General features: G+C 37.3%; 2 protein-coding genes, 1 long non-coding RNA gene and 1 pseudogene across 6 annotated transcripts in view; 2 read left to right on the top strand and 2 right to left on the bottom strand.

Moving 5' to 3' along the window:
• LOC103949529 (histone deacetylase 19) overlaps positions 1 to 19,294 on the bottom strand; it is a 102,435-nt gene extending 83,141 nt beyond the window's left edge. The window contains exons 1-7 of one of the 4 annotated variants that reach the window (XM_048566160.1): positions 18,634 to 19,291; positions 17,990 to 18,430; positions 17,463 to 17,693; positions 16,783 to 16,853; positions 16,645 to 16,702; positions 15,774 to 15,851; positions 15,402 to 15,683 (exon numbers count right to left, since the gene is read on the bottom strand). In XM_048566160.1, coding sequence (XP_048422117.1) covers positions 15,594 to 15,683; positions 15,774 to 15,851; positions 16,645 to 16,702; positions 16,783 to 16,853; positions 17,463 to 17,693; positions 17,990 to 18,430; positions 18,634 to 19,161 — 1,497 coding nt within the window. In that variant the 5' untranslated portion in view covers positions 19,162 to 19,291 and the 3' untranslated portion in view covers positions 15,402 to 15,593. Of the gene's footprint in view, positions 1 to 15,401; positions 15,684 to 15,773; positions 15,852 to 16,644; positions 16,703 to 16,782; positions 16,854 to 17,462; positions 17,694 to 17,989; positions 18,431 to 18,633 lie in introns of those variants that run through there. The other 3 variants (XM_048566168.1, XM_048566170.1, XM_048566174.1) reach the window with 3 other exon arrangements.
• Positions 2,671 to 8,585, top strand: LOC103949495 (disease resistance protein RPV1-like). The gene is made up of 8 exons (XM_048566148.1): positions 2,671 to 2,973; positions 3,004 to 3,033; positions 3,269 to 3,352; positions 3,462 to 3,520; positions 3,776 to 4,277; positions 4,411 to 5,563; positions 5,908 to 6,186; positions 6,279 to 8,585. The coding sequence occupies exons 3-8, from the start codon at positions 3,315 to 3,317 to the stop codon at positions 8,403 to 8,405; spliced, it is 4,158 nt and encodes a 1,385-aa protein (XP_048422105.1). The 5' UTR covers positions 2,671 to 2,973; positions 3,004 to 3,033; positions 3,269 to 3,314; the 3' UTR covers positions 8,406 to 8,585.
• Positions 8,784 to 10,934, bottom strand: LOC125469172. Its single transcript, XR_007251529.1, has 3 exons — positions 10,529 to 10,934; positions 9,539 to 9,715; positions 8,784 to 9,451 (listed from the first exon to the last, which is right to left on the bottom strand). It is a non-coding gene; the product is annotated as an uncharacterized LOC125469172 (long non-coding RNA).
• On the top strand, positions 12,227 to 15,055 carry LOC125468227 (annotated as a pseudogene).
• Positions 19,295 to 20,722: the final 1,428 nt, after the last annotated feature.

The following is a 20,722-nucleotide window of genomic DNA, read 5'->3' as shown; positions in this document are numbered from 1 at the left end:
TTTCTCTCTAGCATCCAAGATTTCTTTCCCCAAGTCTCTGGGATATTTGTTATGATTTGACACTTACCAGGAAGTAACATGCACACATAATTTTGCCGCTCAAGATGAGAAAATTGGGGAAACATTAAAGTTCTAAGTACCTTTTTATCAGCTTCAGTTGCTTCTTTGAACTTTGAGTTCAATGAGTTAACCTCCTCTATACTCAGTTGATCTACAAGATGTTTCTCCAATTCCAGTACTCTGGGTTTCCGCTAATTGGCCTGCTGCTTTTCCTCAGCATGAGAAGGAGCAACTGTCTTCGGTGGCCTTCCTCCAGCTTTCAACATTATTGTCATCGCCGTCCGAACTTTGTTTTACATCGACTGCAGACCATTAACATTTATTCTTCGTCTTCTGCGGCCGATTCTGATGTAGCTGATTTTTAATTGGTTGGTTTCGATGGCAAGCTGATAAACTCTTTTTAATAATTATATATACATTTATAAATACGATTCATCAACATTAGCATAAAAGTTATTCTCGTATAGATAACATGATTAGTCATTTCCACACAAGTTTTTCTTACTTACTTTCCAACTAAGTTCTAGGCCTTCTCATGACCTCTCGATAGCCTCGAAATATAAATTTCAAATCTTAGGCAATCTCCAATAATGATGGATTATATTTTTAGCCCTCAGTGATTTTGTAGTGTAAAATTGACTTGTTTTTATTATTTTAGGAATTATAAAATGGTAATCAATTGATAGTGCTTAGAAATTTCTTTGAAATAAATTGGTCACTAATTGTGAATGTACAAAGCTTTGTACGTAAAACGTGCAAAATACGAAAATTGAATGAGAAAGAGTGAGCTTTTTTTTTTTATTTTAATAATTAAATTAAATTTATTTATTTAAACTACAAGCAATATTCTATATTAGTCTATATTAAGAGAAGGCGAAGGGTTTGAATTGACATGGGTTAAAAAGAAATGCCCCCAACCATAAAGGCAATCCACCCCTTTACGTAATGGTTGAACGAGTACATAATCTGAGTGCTACAGTGACCCACTAGGTGTAGGTTAGTTGTCTCTGTCAAGATTAAGTTTTATTGATGGTCTACTTATCAAAAGCTGAAACTAATGGATGGAAAATAAGAAGAGTAACGCTAGAGAGACTAAATTTGCATATTAAATTTGCAAACTAAATGATGTGTTACCAATAAAAAAGAAATGCATTAATCAACGCTTAAGTAATAATCAAATCATCACCTTTCATGTTATTTAGTTTATAAAGTTTAGTCTATAAATTTAGTCTCCCTAACATTGTCAAAAAAGTAAAAAAAAAAATATGCAGAGATGACATGACTTGTGAGTTGTGACTTGTAAGCTTTAATGAAAGTAATGAACCGGTGAGGATGTGCCTTTTTTTTGTCTTTCTTCTTACGGTGAAATCAAACTGAATTGGTTGAGGCTCTATAATTCAATGAATTGATTTGTCACTGGTGCTCGGAAAGTTAGAGTTCAAATCTTGTTCAATCTCAATTGGTGAATAACTATATTCTTAGCCCTCAGTAATTTTGTAGTGTGAAAATTAAAAAAATGTCCTCAATCAAAGTTGCTTGGAAATTTCTTCAAGCTGATTACTAAACTGGAAAACTTTACAACCATGCACGCAAAGAGCGTAAAGGGAGGGCACCATCTCATGCGGCCCTTTTATACTTTTACGACCGTTCATCTCTCACTCGATATTCCTGAAGGAGCCTTTGGAACTTTAGTCAAAAGCCAAGTCGATAGCTTTGAAAGTAGGGGTTGTAAATTAATTCATTAAATTATTAATGAATAATTATTAAGACTCGTTTAGTTTGATTTTTAACATAACATAGCGGTAAGATTGATAGTTTTAATGATTGTGTAAGTCAAAGTAATGAGTTTGAGACTCCAATGACTTGATTTGTCACATGTGTTGAGAAAGATAGATACCAAATCTTATTCAATCTCCATCCATAAACACCTATATACTTTTTTTTTTGAAAAATAAAGACAACTGGAGCAACTATCCATCTCTTCTGATACCAACTCCAATGGTGGGCTAAAAATCAAATTACCTTCCAAAATTTCCCCCCAAACCTACTCCAACCCAAGGGATAATTTTGGGCTATGCTAAATGCTAAACCAATGTCAAATTTCTCCCAAAATTTGGCCTAGAAATCGGAGTGGACTCCACCCAATATTTATCGGAATTTAAATTTTTTTAGATTAAAATGTTTATAAAATTAATTTACGATGGTCTACATATTTATTTAAAAAAAATTCAATTTAACAAAAAAAATAGCCTAAATTCATTCTTTAATAATTCCGGGCTAAAATTTAAGGCTAGAACGGTTGGAGTAGAAAAACTATTTTTATACTAAAAGTTAAATTTTTTGGACTAAAAAATTTGATTTTTACCCTAACTATTGAAGATGATTTGAGGGATAAAAAGGCTATAGGGAGCTTTACCCTAAAATTCACTTTTTTGTAAAATAAAAAAGTAACAAAATGTCGCAATCAAAGGTGCTTGGAAATTTTTCTTCGAAGAAATTGGTGACTAATTAACTGGGAAAATTCAAAACCATGCGTACACAAACCGCGTAAAGAGAGGCCCCATCCCATGTGCCCTTTTTTATGCTTTTGCAACTTTTCATCTCTTACTAATCGCTTTTCCGGAAGAGCATTTGAAACTTCGTGCATTTACTCAAATGCAATTCAAGTAAAATTCGAAACTAGTCTTCCCTTCTCCTCTCGTTTCATTAGATCCTCCTCAATTCTTGACTACCCTCTCTCTCTTGCTTTGCTTTATTGGATCCTCCTAAATTTTGAACCAGTCCCTCTTTCTACTCTATTCACAATTAATCTCTCTGCACAACTACTTCTGGATCTGAAAACTAGAGGTTATGGATATGGTTTCTTCTTCTTCTTCTTCATTCGCTGCTGATACAAAAAAGTAATTGTTTTGGATATTATTTTGAAGGTGGAGAAAATAAACAAGCCCTTGTCAAATTGGTAACTCGTCAGAGGTTGGTCGGTGTTTATTGATACTGTTTGAGGCTCTTACTGTATTTTTTGTCATTTATTTTTAATTAATAAGTTTTGGTGTTATGTTGTGCTGGCATTTAAATTGCTAATTAATTTTTGTTATGTCTGCTGTTAATTTCTTTGCTAGTGACCTGTCACCGGATGTCACTTTGTTTTGTTTGCATCTTGATCAATTGTCTTCCTCTTGACGTTTGGATTAAACGGTTCTCTTAACAGAGGTTCTGAAAAGCTTCATTACAAAAGATTGACAGAGAAAGCGCCAATGGAAATAGAAAACAAGGAAGAGAACAGAAGAAAAAGGTCTCAAGTTGATTTTTTGCATCCTTTTTCTGTGGTGTTTTTTGGTATGCATAATAATCTGATTTATGTTTATTGACTATACGAAACATAACCAAAACTTCACTTGCAGGAATCGATCAGGTGACGATGATGATACTGATTGTGAGGGGAGCAAAGCAAGGAGACAAGGTTTACACTTATATCATTTTATGGTTTTCAATTAACATTGCAAATATATGAGTATCTTTCTTTAAATTATAGTTTTTTTTAAAGAAAATATGTGCCTATTTCGTTCATCTCTCACTCATTGAAACTTTGTGCATGTAGTCAAAAGCCAATTCTAAGTAAATTCTCCTTAATTCGGTGCAACGTAATAATATTATTTCTCTTTAATTAACAATAATCTCTCTGCAACTACATCTTTTTGCTGGATCTGAAAACTAGATGTTGTGGATATCGCTTCTTCTTCTTCATCCACTGCTGATGCTGATGATACCAAAAAGTACGATGTGTTTATTAGTTTCAGAGGTGAGGACACCCGCCGTACTTTCACCAGCCACCTCCACGCTGCCTTACTTGAGAAAAAAATCACAACTTATATTGATGACAAGCTTAAGAGAGGAGATGAAATCGCACCTGCCCTTCTCCAAGCAATCAAGGAATCAGAGCTTTCGGTGATCATTTTCTCGAAAGACTACGCTTCTTCCACGTGGTGTTTGGATGAGCTTGTGCGTATCCTAGCATGCAAGGAAAAACATGGCCAGTTTGTTATACCCATTTTTTACGACACCCTTCCATCGGATGTACGAAAACAACGGGGGAGTTATGAGGTTGCATTTGCTCAACTTGAGCAACGTTTCCAGAACAGTATCGACAAGGTGCACAAGTGGAGGGATGCTTTGACGAAGGCAGCAGATATATCTGGTTTTGATTCAAAAAATTATGGGTAACTAACTAATTCTTTTAACTAGTATAAAATTATAAATTTTCTTTGAACTTGTGATGATTTTATTGTGCTAAGATTTTGTAAGGTATGAACATTTAAGACTAACTATTACTTTCCTACGTATATATGCCAGGACGGATGCTGATTTAGTTAAGAAAGTTGTTGAAGATATTTGGACCAAATTGTGTCGTGCATCATCCTGCGATTTAAAGGGCTTTGTTGGAATTGAAAGCCGCATTAAGCAGGTCGAATCGCTATTAGGCATTCATTCATCGGATGCTTGCATCACTGTCGGTATTTGGGGCATGGGTGGTATCGGCAAGACCACCCTTGCTGAAACTATATTTCACAAACTCTCTTCTAAATTCGAAGCTTCTTGTTTTGTTAAGAATGTTAGGGAGAACTCAGAAAAAGCAGGTGGACTAGATCACTTGGAAACAACACTTCTTAAGGAGATATTAAAGGAAGAAGGTCTATCCATGGGATCAACTAGTGTTCGAAAAAGGCTCAGCCGCACAAAGGTTCTCATTGTTCTTGATGATGTGAGTAGATCAATGCAAATAGAACGTTTAGCTGGAGATCGTCTTCGGTATGGCACTGGAAGTAGAATCCTTATCACAACTAGAGATAGGGGCACACTTGGGCAAACTGTTGAAGAGAATGATATCTATGAGGTTGAGGTACTAAAACCGGATGACGCTCTTCAGCTCTTCTGTTCGCGTGCTTTCAAGAATAACAGTACGCGTATAATAGATTGTAAGGAGTTGGCAGAAAAGGCGGTGGCTTATGCCAAAGGCCTTCCTTTAGCTCTTACAGTTCTAGGGTCCTTGTTCTTCAATTGCAAGAGCAAAGAAGAATGGGAAGATGTGTTCAACAAATTGAAACGATTTCCCAGTGAAGATATTCAGGAAGTGTTGAGAATAAGTTATGATAGATTGGGAGAAAATGAGAAGGAGATATTTCTGGATATAGCATGTTTTCATACAGGGCAGTCTCTGGTTGAGGTAAAACAGATGTTAGATGCTCGTGGATTCTTTGCGACAGATGGAATTAGAATTCTCAAAGATATGTCTCTCATATCAATTGATTCAGAACTGGAAACCATACCGGTGGTCCTAGAGATGGACGATTTTCCACAAGAAATGGGAAGGGAAACCATAGTGATGCACGATTTGCTACAAGAAATGGGTGGGAAAATTGTTCAAGAACAAGGTAATAAAGATCCCGGTAAACGGAGTAGGTTGTTCAATGATGGGGATGTCTATCGTGTATTGAGCAGTAATATGGTAAGAGCCAAATGTATTCAATTTTTTTTTCTTTTCTTTAGAAAATAAAAATTACAAACTTGAGATGATAACACAACAAAGTAAAACTAATTTATAATAAAGAAGTGAGATTGTTAAAAGATGAATTTGATTGAATATTTATTATGTTAGGAAGTGTTTGGAATATTGACAAATGTTTGTTTACTTAGACAAGTAGAGGAGAATACAATTATGTTGGATATTTGACTAGACTAAGACACTTGTACATGATTACCATCGCAAATACTCTTTGTTCCAAATGTGCGTTACATTTTAACATGTTGAAAACATATATATTCACATTTAAACTTTCTTCTTATTCTCAGGAAACTCCAAATGTTGAAGTCATAAAGGTTTATTGGCCTTACATTGAAAAGCGATCATTGAAACATGTAGACTTCAAAAAGATGTCTAACCTAGAAATGCTAATTGTACAATGCAGTTTTCTAGGCCCTCCCTATTCTCTAGACCTTCCCGATTCTCTTCGTTATCTTGAGTGGTGGGGATATCAATTGGAATCTTTACCGTCAAAATTTTCTCCGGAAAATCTAGTTGAGCTTCATATGTCACATAGCGGAGTTAAGGAGCTTTGGAAAGAAGCGCAGGTATATTATATTATATGCCTATTTTAATTCTTGTATAAAATCAAGTGTAGAAATTATATTAATTCTTTATATTTCTATTTCATTTGTTGCAGATACTTGTCAACTTACAAGTTATCGATCTGTCATTCTCTAAGGATCTAATTAAAGTTCCAAATCTCTCTAGGAGTCTAGAAATTGTGAAGATAAATCTCTGGGGCTGTGACAGTTTGGTTGAAATTCCTTTGTATTTTCAACATCTTGACAAGCTTATTCATCTTAATCTGGGGTACTGCAGGAGTCTCAAGTATCTTCCAAAGATGCCAGGAAGTATTCAATACTTAGATTTAGAATGCACTGGTATAAAGGAGGTGCCTGAATCAGTTTGGTCTAACGAAAATATTTCTTACTTGAATATAAGTGATTGCAAAGACCTTAAGAAACTTCCAAGCAGCAGGTGTAAGTTGAAAAGTTTTTCTGGGAGTCTAGAAATTGTGAAGATAAATCTCGGGGGCTGTACAAGTTTGGTTGAAATTCCTTCGTATTTTCAACATCTTGACAAGCTTATTCATCTTAATCTGGAGTACTGCAAGAGTCTCAAGTATCTTCCAAAGATGCCGGGAAGTATTCAATACTTAAATTTAGAATGCACTGGTATAAAGGAGTTGCCTGAATCAGTTTGGTCTAACGAAAATATTTCTTACTTGAATTTAAAGCATTGCGAAGACCTTAAGAAACTTCCAAGCAGCAGGTGTAAGTTGAAAAATCTCGAGAACCTTGATCTCGATGGGTGCTCTAACGTTGAAAATCTCCCAGAGATTTGGGAGCCAATGGAACATTTGAAGTCCTTAAGTTTAATTGATACAAAAGTTACAGAGCTACCCTCATCAATCTGTAAGTTGAAATATCTTGAGAGTCTTGATCTCACCAGCTGCTCTAGATTTTCCAAATTCCCTGAAATCTTGAAGCCAATGGAACATTTGAAGTCCTTAAGTTTATTTTACACAGCAGTTACAGAGCTACCCTCATCAATCTGTAACTTGAAATATCTTGAGAGTATTGATCTCACCGGGTGCCTTAGATTTTCCAAATTCCCTGAAATCTTGAAGCCAATGGAACATTTGGTGTCTCTTTGTTTGGAAGGCACAGCTTTCGAAATGCTTCCTTCGTCAATTGGAAATCTAAATAGGCTTCAAGATTTAAACCTTAGTAGGTGCAGGCAACTTAAGGATTTCCCAACAAGTATCTCCAGTTTAACCAATCTTAAACGTCTCAAATTTAATGGCTGTCGGAGACTTGAAAAATTGCCTTCCACTCTCTGTTTTCGCTCTTTAGAAGAACTAGAACTCAGCGACAGCGGTATATTGGAAATACCAGCAAGCATCAAACAAGCTTCTCGGTTGTCTATGCTCGACTTAGGCGGGTGCGGTCAGCTTCAATCTATACCAGAGCTCCCAGCGCTATGTGATGTTCACGCTCAAGCCTGCACGTCGCTGAAGATAGTGTCAAGTTCAAGGACAGCACTCACACAAGGTTGGGATAAACCTCATTGTTTCAAGGTTTTTACTAATTGCCCAAAATTGGATGATAATTCAAGGAGCAACATAATGGATGAAGCACAGATTGCAATTATGCGAATGGCAACTGTTGCGCCATTAAAGGACTATTGCTTGCCTCATAATCCCTGGCCTCATATTAACATTATTTGTCCAGGAAAAGAAATTCCAAATTGGTTCAGCTATCAAAATGAGGGATCTTCAGTAGACATCGAGCTTTGTCCAGATTGGTTTCGAACAGGTTTATTTGGTTTCGCTCTCTCTGTTGTTTCTTGTGATGTCTGGAGTGTAAGAGCTAATTTCATTGTCAAATTCATGGGTGAAAGCCATGAACTGTTCAGTTCTAAGTACATTATCCCAGGCAACAGCTCCAACTACCAACATCACGTGCATGTGTGGAATGAGGCCTTTAGAAGTGAAGAGGTAGGAAAAAACTGCTCCCCTGATGTTTACAAACTTGCCAAAGAGGCCTCTGTTGTCTTCTACCTGGAACCTGGAAATTCTGCTTCCAAAATGAAGGTGGAAAGCTGTGGTATATGCCCATTGTATGCGGAAGATGCTGAGAAATTCAAATTTGGTCATGTGTTCAAGTCGAGGGGACCAAAAGTAGAAGAAGAAACAAGACAAGATGATGATTCCAAAGGTGGTGGATCAAGTGATGAGTCTGAAGCAAATGACAGTGATTAGGAAAAACTTTTTAAGGCAAATTTGTACTTTGATAGCTCACTTGTCTGACCAAGAAATAAGACAACAACTAGGCAAGGGCTTTATTATTTTGGTATTGTTTATGCTTTATACATAATAAAGCGCTAGTTATGGAAGTGTATAATAGCCTATTTGTTATCTTTAAAACTTGATTAACCTTTATATCATAACCATAGACATTAATTAACACACCATGCCAGGGCAAAGTAAAAATCTCACAACCAAGCACGATAGTTTGAACATTCAACACGACAAAAATATGCGATTGTTCAATGGCTGAACTGCAATGAGCCAAAAATATGAACGGCCCGATTGGACTAACACCGGCAAAACTCAGTGTTCTTGTTTGCACCAAACAAAGATCAGCGAAACAAATTTTATTAGAGAGGGTAAAAAATTACAGAGTATTAAGGCTGAAAAAAGAAAGGCACAACCCCAGTTTAATTATACAATCATCAAATTTGTAACAACGATAAAACTATAGGGCTCTTTGCTTCAATAGGACTAGGAACTTTCCAAAATTAAGGAGAAAAATTATACGTCGTGCTACAAGCTAAAGGAAGAAAAGAATGAAGAAAAAACGAGATGCATACACAAAGAAATGAAATACAAAAGATACATTACAAGTTCGATGGCTGAACTGCATTTTGACCCGGAATTATTTAGCATCCAAGATTTCTTTCCCCAAGTCTCTGGGATATTTGTTATGATTTGACACTTACCATGAAGTAACATGCACACATAACTTTGCTGCTCAAGATGAGAAAATTGGGGAAACATTAAAGTTCTAAGTACCTTTTTATCAGCTTCAGTTGCTTCTTTAAACTTTGAGTTCAGTGAGTTAACCTCCTCTGTACTCAGTTGATCTACAAGATGTTTCTCCAATTCCAGTACTCTGGGTTTCCACTAATTGGCCTGCTGCTTTTCCTCAGCATGAGAAGGAGCAACTGTCTTCGGTGGCTTTCCTCCAGCTAGGGGTGCCATGTGCCGAGCACCAAGACCAGGCATCAGTTGCTGTTGTTGAAAGCCTTTTAAAGTGAAAAATAAGAAACTATTCTCCAACGAAGAAAGACATGTTTCAAAATATAAAAGTGATTTGTTTTATGGATGAATACCAGAAGCAGGTCTCCAGGCTACATTGCCAGCATTGGAGTAATTATTTGCAGGTTCAAAAATATTGGATTTAGCAAACATAAAATTGCTTGGTAGCACTGCTGGAAGAGGGCGTCCCTCCCTAAACCGCTCCATCAAAGATAATGCGGCATGATGGGTAGTCATTCTATCAATCTAGACTGCACATTTAGACATGACTCAATTTAATAGTATATATTTATGGATGTTCGTATGTCAATTGGCCAGCAAAAGATTACTCCCAATCACAAATTAAATTTTATATCTACAAAATATCTATGGCATCTGTAAGTTTTTACATCAAAATACGAACACATCATGCAAAGAATGAACATCCAGCAGTAAAGCATCTCGCAGAAAAATATGATTGATTGAGCCTGTTATGTTCAGCAATTCAAGCTAATGAGAGAGTGCATTCATATAATCGATATTTAACATAATATGCCCTGGTTATCATTTTATATGGAAATTCCTTCAGCAAAACAAGTATACAGCTTTAAGAACCTATTTGTCGATATGATCTTGACCCAAGAACATTTCCCTTGTATGCGACAATCCTAACTACTCCATAGTCATCTTATACTGCAGGTTTTCACTACTGCACAATTTCTAAAGTCTGCTTACCCCCTCAGGTCGAACGGATACACCAGAAGGTATATTAATGAACTGATAACATAACTCTCTCAACCTCACTAACTGTAGTATAAATTTTTCATCTACTTATTTTCTACCATTTGAACATCAATTCCGCATTTATACTAACACGAAATAAAAAACACAGCTTAGATAAGAGAATTAAGCTACAATTAGACTACACATTTACCACTTCAACTACAATTAGACTACAAATTCAAAATCAATCTGATTCGGAACACAAATATAATCATACACACACATCCAATTATACATATACACACATGCATGTACATACATACATACATATATATATATATAGAGAGAGAGAGAGAGAGTACCTGAGCAAGGACCTGTTTGGGTGACCAGAGCCCTGGAAGAAAACGACGGCTTCATTGCCACTAATCCGGCCATCGCGGTCCAAATCGGCCCGTCGGAAATACGCATCAAAGAGATCCACATTTGCCGATTGGTTCTGCAGCGATGCCATCACCACCGTCGGATTGCGATTCGCGGGAGATCAGACCACGGAATCAATCGAGAGCGTCGCGCGCTCAGGCTGCAGTACGCGTAAGGAGCGCCCGGAAGAATCAGAAAACCACGAATTCGGAGGACCATGATTTGGTTGCCCTTCTTCTCCGATTCGGAGGAAAATCAAAAGACGACGGAGACACTGAGCGATGCCGGCAGTTTGGGGTAGAAAAACGATGATTTTTCGTTTTGATTTTTTGTGACAAAAATGGTGCTGTTTTTGTGTTATATTTCAAAATTACCACTGGTCCTAATGAGCCCGGCCCATTAGGTACTACCATTTAGAAATCGAGTTGGTTTGCAAGTTTATGTTTTCGATTTGTCGACTTAATGCGAGATTGAGAAGGAAGCTACAATTTAATGCGAGATTGAGAAGGTGCACGTATAGAAAGGTGCAAATTCATGCGAGATTGAGAAGAACGCTACAATTTAGAAATCAAAGTCATTTGTTTGTCGGATATTTGCTATGTTACATTGTGAGACTGTAAATCGCAGATGTACATTTGAACATCGTTCTGTAAATCCGTCTAAAGAAGAAACCTAATTGATAATCTATACACACCCATACATATTAACTACTCTTATCATGGCCAACAAGCAGCTCATGTCCACAACGGTTTTGTGTTCACGTTTCATCGGTTTCACGTCTTCTTTTTCTTTAAGGGCACGATCAATGATTAGCATTCTAAATATGATTATAAACCCTTCAAATAACTTCATTAGTTGGTACAATTAAGGCATTTTGATTGATCCCTTTTGTGATCACCTCATTTTTGCCATTTAATTAGTCCCTGAAACTTCTTGCATTACATGATGTGCATGGAAAGGTCTATTAAATAAAACATTGGGGATCTTTGAAGTAGTACTATGTTTCATATCAAAATCAAGGAACGGGCCTAATAATTGACGTAATTAGTAAACATTGACACATAATGTAATGCATTCTTAATTGGAGCTACAACCTTGTCTGGTTTCCATTTTTTGTAAGTGTATATATTAGTTTGGCGTATGTTGTCGGCCACTCTAGATTGAAATGGTCAACTTCGTTGTGGGAGCTTCTTTTGTTCTCAGTTATAGCAAAAATGTCTCAATCACTGAGACGAATTTCTCGAATTTTATCAAGTACATGTCAATTTATGTGCTCCTAACTATTTTTTAGTATAAATAGTTGCACCTTCTTATTTGCAAATATTAAGAACAGTTGCTCACGTGTGCGTAAACGGTAGACTATGAATACAAACATAACTTATATTCTAATAGGATATATGGTGTTAAAAGATAAATAATAAAGTTGAGTATTTTTTAGTATACCGAAAACACGATCTAATACACCAAGTGCTGTTTTCCAATCATGGACTATATTTAATAAGTTACTATTTTTTTTTTTTTTGAGATATATTTAATAAGTTACTATTAAAAGATAACTCTTGATTTGGATAATATGAAAAGAAAAGGAAATTAGGGTATTATTATTTTATATTAATATGAATATTACTTAATTATTTTGTCAGACATTTATCCATTAGCTGGTGTAGCAGCTAATGGGAGGCCTGGACTGCATACGGCGCTTCCCCAACGCCCACTTCCACCGCCATTTATGTCCCCTGGCCTCTCCACCTCCTCCGTCTTCATCACCGCCGGCAAAAACCCTCCTCCTATTCTCTCCCACATCAAACACCCAAACTAGAACAATCAACACCAAAAATGCCAGTGCTGGGTACAAGAAGGAAAAGATGAAGATGGCAGAGATCTGACTCTCAGACCTCCTTTCTCCCTCCCTCAAAACCAACAAACCCAGCAACAAAAACAACAAAACGATGACGATGACGATGACAAAGCAGAAGAACAAGAAGAAGGGGAAGATGAAAACAGAGCACAAGGCCGTGGCCGAGGGAACTGGACGATAGTGCTGTCGTCGAGCTTGGTGGGTCTGCTCACCGGAATCGGCGTCGTCCTCTTCAACTACTCTGTATGTTTGATTTTTATCCATAACTCAATTGTCCATTTTTCCTTTTCTTGCTTGCTTGTTTGCAAAGTTTTGAGCTTTTATCTGAAATTTTACACAAATTGTAAATGTTCATGAGATGCATTAGGATGTGTGTTGTCCATCTGTTTGGCTTGAGTCCTGCAACATGTGAGGGGCGCGTGAGGTTATGAAAAACTGTACCGCATCGGAAAGTTAAGGAACCTTGCATTAACTTATAAGGAGTCGGGGCTACTGCCCCATTTCCAGTTTGGGTGGGAACCTCAGTTTCCGTCACTCATTACCCATTTTTTCTTTGCTTTTTTCTTGCTTGCTTATACATAAAGTTTTGAGCTTTTTCTGAGATTTTGACATGAATGGGAAGGTTCATGAGATACGTGACGTGTTCTGGGGTGGGATGCGGCAACGGGGAGCTTCATGGCTGAGAAAGGAGTACATGGGAGATACGTAGAAGCAGGTGATTCTGGTTCCAGCTTCTGGAGGGTTGTGTAGAAGTCTAATATCTTGCAGTAATCAAGAGATTTAGAGAGAGAGAGATTGAATATGTGAAGAATGATTCTCCTTAACTTTCACAATGCACTATTCAAAAGGATATAGACATATAAATGTCTATTGCCTAGTCACCAATCTTACATAACAGTCTTATCTACCAATTACTTAACCATTATGGTAAGCACTAATCTGGTGCCTTGAGTGCACTGTGATATGGTGATCCTCTATTACCCTTTAACAGTTTGATTGTTGCCATAATAAACTTGTTTTGAGATGCTTTTGAGGATGGTTCACAATATAACAATGGCAATGAGCAAGGAGGAGAAAAAGGAGAGAATTTACTAGTGGAAATGGGAGTGCCTATTTCGGGTTTTGATGGTTTCAAGGCAGCATTGTGTCCTTTTGTCAAGGCAAGTGCTGCTTGTGTCACACTTGGGACTGGGAACTCGTTAGGTCCTGAGGTCCTAGCGTTGAGATTGGAACTTCTATAGCCAAGGGTATTGGTGCTGTGTTTGATAAAAGTCCACAAAGAAAGCTCTCTTATGTGGCTGCTGGAATTGCTTCTGGTTGGTATTCAGTTTTGTGTATATCTATGCTGCCGTTATCAATACATGTATGCCCTCATTGTAATTGTTGTTCTGTTTTGACAGGGTTTAATGCTGCTGTTTCCGGTTGTTTCTTTCCCGTAGAGTTCCATCACCACCTAATTCCTCATTCATTTCACTTGTGAATACCACTTCTATGGTCATACTTAGTGCTGTGATAGCTTCTGTAGTTTCAGAAGCTGGTCTTTATTTCTGAACCAGCCTTTAAGGTCCCATACTATGACTTCCGCTCACCTGTTGGTATTTGTTGACAATCTTCACAAGACCGTTGGCCTACCAAATTTTTTTTTTCCCTATCGTGGGTGGCTTGGCTATTGGGCTGATGGCATTGGCGTATCCTGAAATTCTTTATCGGGGTTTCGAGATGTTGACATTTTGCTGGAATCTCGACCACTTGAGAAAGGCCTCTAAGCTGATCAGTTTCTTCAGTTGGTAGTGGTCAAGATAGGTGCAACCTCATTGTGTCGAGCCTCTGGATTAGTTGGAGGCTACTATGCTCCATCACTTTTTACTGGTGCAGCAACAGGAATGGCATACGGAAAATTCATCAGTTCTGCAGTTCTTAGTCCAATCCTATACTTCATCTTTTCCATATTGGAAGTACCATCACCGCAAGTATACGGTCTGGTAATGTTCAACTAGTATACTTGATATCTGGCAAGATAGTTTACCTTCAAAATTGAATGCTATTATCCAGAAACCTATAGCCATTACCTTCAGGGGCAAATACCTTTCTTTTTAGAAGTAGAATGTGTTTCCTGCAATTGTCTTAGTTCTAAAGTGTCGAATGGTCTTTTGACAATTGACATGGAGTGTACATAATATCATTCTCCATGGTAAACTTGAAAAGTCCGAACTTTTCTCGGTGAATATATTATTTCTCTTTCTGGTATTTGCCTGCTAAATTCTGAAGGTATCCCAAAATCTGGATGGAGTTGACACTCAGAGAGAGTCCATTTTCAGGTTGGAATGGGTGCTAGTCTTGCAGGAGTCTGTTGCTTTTTGAATTGAAACAAGATTATCGTACTGTGCTGCCACTACTTGGAGCTGTGGGGTTATCTTCGTGGATTACATCTGGACAGACGAGGAGAAAAGTTATCGGGAAGACGAAGAAACTCAAACAGGGAAACAATAGTAGCATTCAACAACCTGAAGTGCTTTCCCCTACTGCAAATGGGATATCTTCAAGTGGTTATCGTTTGTTAATGAAAAATGAAAATTCGTTTGAGTAAAGAAATGAGTTAAGCAGATTATAATCCTAGTTTCTGACATCCAAACTTTTCAAAAACATCAGTCACCTATGCCCAATCATTCAGGATAATGCGGGTTTGAGTCTAGTAATAAATGCTTCCTCTATGAACATCATACGACATCCTAAATTTCTAATCCCATTTCTTCCCAAATGAAAGAGGAAAATTGGATTTTGGAGCACCAAATTCCGGGGCAGTGGACTACCGATTGAACTTACGATTCTTGAAATAAGCATGGTTTTAGGGTTCCGACCAAAGAATCCGGTTTTGGGATACAACAGTATAATGACAGTTCCATGCCTTCCTATTTAACTTTTAATAGTTCAAAACAGTGAAGAAAAAAACATGTACAAGAGGCCAAATTTGGGTACTTATCCATGATAGTTTAAACAAGCGTTGAATTCTTACAAATACAAGAAATGCTAAGATACATGAAATGCTACTGCTCAGATAAATTACCAACTTCACAAATCGAAGGACGCTTAAGTTTGAATGACTTTGCTTGTGATCAAGTTACCCTAAATAAATTTGATTGTGATAACGTTTATATCTGGTCTGCAGGCTTATTCATAGTGTCTTGTTCAACTTTCACAGTTGGTGGTTCATCCACTGATCCAGATCCCATATCCAAAGCCTGCAAATATCAATGTCAGAAAACTATTAGTGGGATGGTTTTCTTATGAAAGAGGAACCTGATTCTAATGGACTCATGTGTTAATTTCACCTTTGCGCCTGTTGTTATCTCATCTACTGCTGGATCATAGCCTGAGCTTCTAGCGTTCTCCGAGGTCCCTTTCTGGATCTCCAGTGTGCCACAACAACCAGAATTAGATAATGTTGAGGCAAATAAACATAACAAATAGGTTATCATCCATGTTTATGTAAGTTTTAAAATGCAGCACAGCAAAGGAAATGAGCACATCGTAAGAAAGTAATGCTACGTGCAGGATATAAACATATAATCATAAACAGCAGTAGATACCATAGCTGGCAACATTATATTCTCATAAGAAAGAAGGGGAACATTACTAATCACCAATGTAGGCTTCACGTAACAATAAACAAGAGACAGGATAACAGGGGAGCAACAGAACACTATGAAGAGACAAGCTTCCTCTTTATATATGATTTGGATGGTTTGAATAGATTCTAGTCAAATCCAGGTGTTAGTAAGTTTATGGTTGGAGCCGTCAAGAATGGTGCATATTGAGTTGGTTCATTGCATCATGCCATCATCTAAACGAATGAAACAGTAAACTCCAGGGGGACTATTTAACTTGTGTACATAAGAGATTTTGTTTTTCCAGTAACTTTCATCTTTTAGCCTTTCGTCAATATGTTTCTGTTTTTTTGCCATGGACAAACAATATAACCACTTGTCCTTTATCAGACAATGAGCACAGTTTTACTATACATGAAATTTAATGCAGTAGTGTTTAAGAATATAGCTGACCCCACTTAGTAGGAAAAGGCTTTGTTGTTGATGTAGTGTTTAAGACTAGACAAATGAATTTGCAGCCAAATACAGTGAATTATAGTCTAAATGATTCCACACCCAAAAAAAAGTTGAGCTCGAGAGATGATTTGTGACATACCGGATCTTTAACTTCAGGTTCAATGATCTCTTTCTTTACTCTGCTTGGTAAAGGCTTACTGTATAAACCATAAATAGTAAATTGCAAAGACGAAAGTGCTAGATAATGAGAGCAAATTAGGAGAATAAATTGAAGTACCGTTCATCATCAACCTCCATATCAGAATCTGGATCCCACCTCTCGTCTGGGTCATCCTGTTCCTCATTCTCCTGAAAGAATTTCACAAAGAATAATATTAAAACATTGAATACAAGCCCATATAACAAAGTTAAATATTGAGTACAAATAACAACTTAATTTAGATAGATTTGAACTAGCAAGCAACATTCTTTATACATAGATTAATAAAAGTCAGACTGGAGCTTTGCTGCTATTTAGATACACAACTTTTCCCTTTGGATCATCACTATACTCATTAAAAAAGTCTATGAAACTTCCATCAAGTATTCTACCAGTTATGGAACAAGAACTATCATATTACAGGAAGGAAGTGGAAAACATAGGAACGTCAAAATGTAAGCTTGATAGCAAATAAATGGAAGAAAAAGACAAAAATTTGGATCTTCTGCTCAGGAACAATGTGGCTTTGGAGTAAATGCGGGCACCAGTTAGCTTATGTTATTAGAAATCTTGAGAACAAGAAGTTGTCTATTACAAGTTACTAATTTAGACTTTAGACAGAAGAAAAGTTCATGCACTTTAGCTGTATCATGTCAAATCAGAAGAAATAATTTCAGTCAGACGATTATTATGTTTTGATGAATATAGAAGATGGAAAAATAAATTAGCTGAGAAAATGATTAGTTGCAGAAACATACCTCCGGAAGCTCAGTATCAGGAGGTCTTTCCTGAAACTGGACACTGGGTGCATGCTGCAGACTGGAGAGGTTTTCAAGAAGCTTTGACCGTATTTCTTCTAGTAACATGTGAGAATTCTTATTTTCCATATTACTCGGGGCAACATGAAGAGTATAATCTGGACCGAAATATTCATAATACTCGTGCTGTGGCATTTTGTCCTCAATTTCTGCTCCAAGTGCTACTCCTGTCTGTATTACAAACAACATATCAAAAACAAACAAATTCCAAAGACACAAGACTAAACAAAAATTAGATGCACCATATACAGATGCTGTGAAACTACGCATCTCCCATTTATAACAGTGTATTAAAGAGTAGTCATCTGCCAGGCACTATAGTCGTATTATGCAATCACAAAACATTAACATGCTATCTGGAAAGAGATTATAACTTGCAATAAAAATCATGCTATATTTGCACAATTATATCATAAGTGAAATACTTTGGAAACATTAAAAGGTAGAACAGAATATGAGAAGTATACCTCGTAGCACCAACAGCGAGCAACATTGCGAATGGTATAGCCACCGCCACCTAGAAGCAAGAGCGGGACATTGAAGGATCTCATATATCTAACACACTCGGCATGGCCTTTGATGGAAAGATTGAAGCACCCAAGCCTGTCCCCAGATAAGGAATCAGCACCACACTGGAGAACCACAGCCCCAGGCTTAAAAATTTCCATCACCTTCCCAATGATGGGCTTGAACAAGTAATGGTAGCTCTCATCATCAATCCCGTCATCCAATGGAACATTAAGGGAGTAATACTTCCCTTTCCCGTAACCAATATCACGAATGTCCCCCGTGCCAGGAAAATAATCCCCAAACTTGTGAAATGAAACCGTCATGACCCTGTCCGTCGTGTAAAATGCCTCCTCAACACCGTCTCCATGGTGGATATCAATGTCCACATACAAAACGCGCTGTTCGGGCAAAACTTTAACAATTTCAGTAACCCATTTCAGAGATTGCACAATACAAACCCAACATCAAAAAGTTCAGACTTTAACTATGCAATTAACATTTTTGATAACCCAATTCAGAGATCATACAAAACATAACAAACCGAACAATCCAAACATCAAAAAGTTCAAAACTTTAACACTACGCAATCAAATTAACTAACCTCATGCTGCTTAAGAAGTTCCAAAATTGCAAGAACAATGTCATTCACATAGCAAAACCCAGAAGCCTCACACTTCTTAGCATGGTGCAAACCACCGGCCCAATTAATCGAAATATCACAAATCCCATGGTTGAGCTTCACAGCGCCGCCGACCGACCCACCAGCATAGGTCTGGCAAAACGAGTACAACCCATCAAAGACAGGGCAGTCCTCGCCGACATTGAACCGCTTGAGCTGCCGCAGCTGGTCCTGCTGCGTTTCGGGGGTGATGTTCCGGAGGAACGCCACGTAATCGTCGGCGTGGAAGCGGCAGAGGTCGCGGTCGCGGGCTGGGTAGGGTTTGAGGACCTGCATGTTCTGAAGGAGGCCATAGTGCGCGAGGAGGGCGTGGGTCATCCGAATCCGGTGGGGCTTCATCGGGTGTCCCTGCCCATAATAGTAATTTCCCACTTCTGGGTCGTAGAAATAGCTCACCTTCCTCTTCACTCCGTCGGCACCCGACACTAGAGAGTTGCCGCCGGTGTCCATCGTCGGCGGAAACCAGATTTTTCAGACGAAAATTGGAACTTTTTATATATTTTCAGATTGGTTTGTTGGGCTTGGGGTTATTGGGGGGTCCGTTTTAAACCGGCGGGTAGGGCATCAAATCAATGCAAGGAAAATGCCTTATTTTTGGTTTATTTATATTTGATTTATTTAATCAAGAAAGGAAATGTCTTGGATTTAATTTGAATGGAAAACTAATCAAAAATCCCAAAAAACTTTCTTTTTAATTATCAGGATAAAAATTTTCAAAAATGCCGATTCTATCCTTCCCACATATGTACAAGATTGCTCAGTATTCAGCAAAATTCACATGAATTCACCAAGGAATACATCCAAAAGAAGAGAAAAGAAGACTAACACCTTCAGATTACATTGGAATGCTAAAATCAAGGTGGCAAACATTGGAGCAGCCAAGACAACATGGATTCACATGACCTTCATTAAAACAAAGACAAGTTAGTCAGCTTTCAGAAACAGTGTGTTGTCCAAAAAATTGTAAATATTGAAAAATTATTTTGTTGTTTAGGAACTAGCTTTTGTATATAAGGGAGTTTTTCCTCCCATGTAGAACACATGAAAACAACATTGCAGAGACACACCATACTCACAACATCCTTCAATCCTCATACACTCAAGCATCCAAAAATCTTCCTAGCATCCCTTGTAAACATTTCTTTGTAAACACTTCTCTTTGTAAACATTCTATATATCAATAAAAGTTCAAGTGTACATATTCAAGCAATCTCCAAGCCTTAAGTAAGTTTTCTTTTCTTTTTTTAGTGTGTTTGTTTAATTAGACTTCTAGTCCAAAACAGGGAAACACTATTGTAGTTATATTATTAACCTACTAAACTGACGGTCATACTTTGTTCGAGCACTCTGTTATAGTTGAATGTTTGCCATACAAATAACTAGACATTAACCAGGGTACCTCTGAGTCATTCATAACTTTGAGTGTAGCCTTTTAGACCTTATACTTGTACTGTGAGTGGCTATCATGCTGAAACATGTTGAGTTCCATGTGCAAGGTTTTATGTCTAGTTGTTATAATGGTCATCCGACTATTTAACCAGGTCTGCTTTGCGAATATGGTATCAGAGCCAGGTTTAGCATTTTAATAGTATAATTATAATAGTAAAGTACCTTGAGGATGGAAGCCATTGATACAACTGATATCACACTTGTTTATTTTGTATGAACAACATATATTATTATCCTTATAGACCTTGTCAACCACAACCACAAGGTATTTATTATCCCAGACATCCAACTATAAATAGCATAAAGAGAAGATTAGCATACATATCTAAAAGAATTAGCAAGACTTTGAAGAAGCAAAAGTTTTATCGTGGTTATCTTGAACATCCTTCATTTATTCGTAAATATAATAACACAAAAGTGCAGCATAAAGTTTTAGAAGCAAAAAGAGCAACAAATCAAGTTTTAGAAACCTTGAGAGAAGAAAGAGAGTTTCTAAGAAATCAGTTAACAGTAACTTTAGAAAAAGATAAGCTGTAGTTTATGATAGATTACTTTAATTTAG

This window comes from the organism of the source record quoted next, unplaced genomic scaffold (genome assembly GCF_019419815.1).
Source record: "Pyrus x bretschneideri cultivar Hongxiangsu unplaced genomic scaffold, Pyrus_bretschneideri_v1 Contig10, whole genome shotgun sequence".
NCBI lineage: Eukaryota > Viridiplantae > Streptophyta > Magnoliopsida > Rosales > Rosaceae > Pyrus > Pyrus x bretschneideri.
The sequence above is the reverse complement of the archived record's forward strand: the minus strand, read 5'-3'. Positions and strand labels throughout refer to the sequence as shown.

What these genes read in the sequence shown, in the direction of transcription:
- LOC103949495 (XM_048566148.1), top strand. Translation starts at nt 3,315, where the DNA reads ATGGAAATAGAAAACAAGGAAGAGAACAGAAGAAAAAG. An exon ending in GAAGAGAACAGAAGAAAAAG is followed by an intron (nt 3,353 to 3,461) that starts GTCTCAAGTTGA and finishes CTTCACTTGCAG; the next exon opens with GAATCGATCAGGTGACGATG. An exon ending in GTGTATTGAGCAGTAATATG is followed by an intron (nt 5,564 to 5,907) that starts GTAAGAGCCAAA and finishes TCTTATTCTCAG; the next exon opens with GAAACTCCAAATGTTGAAGT.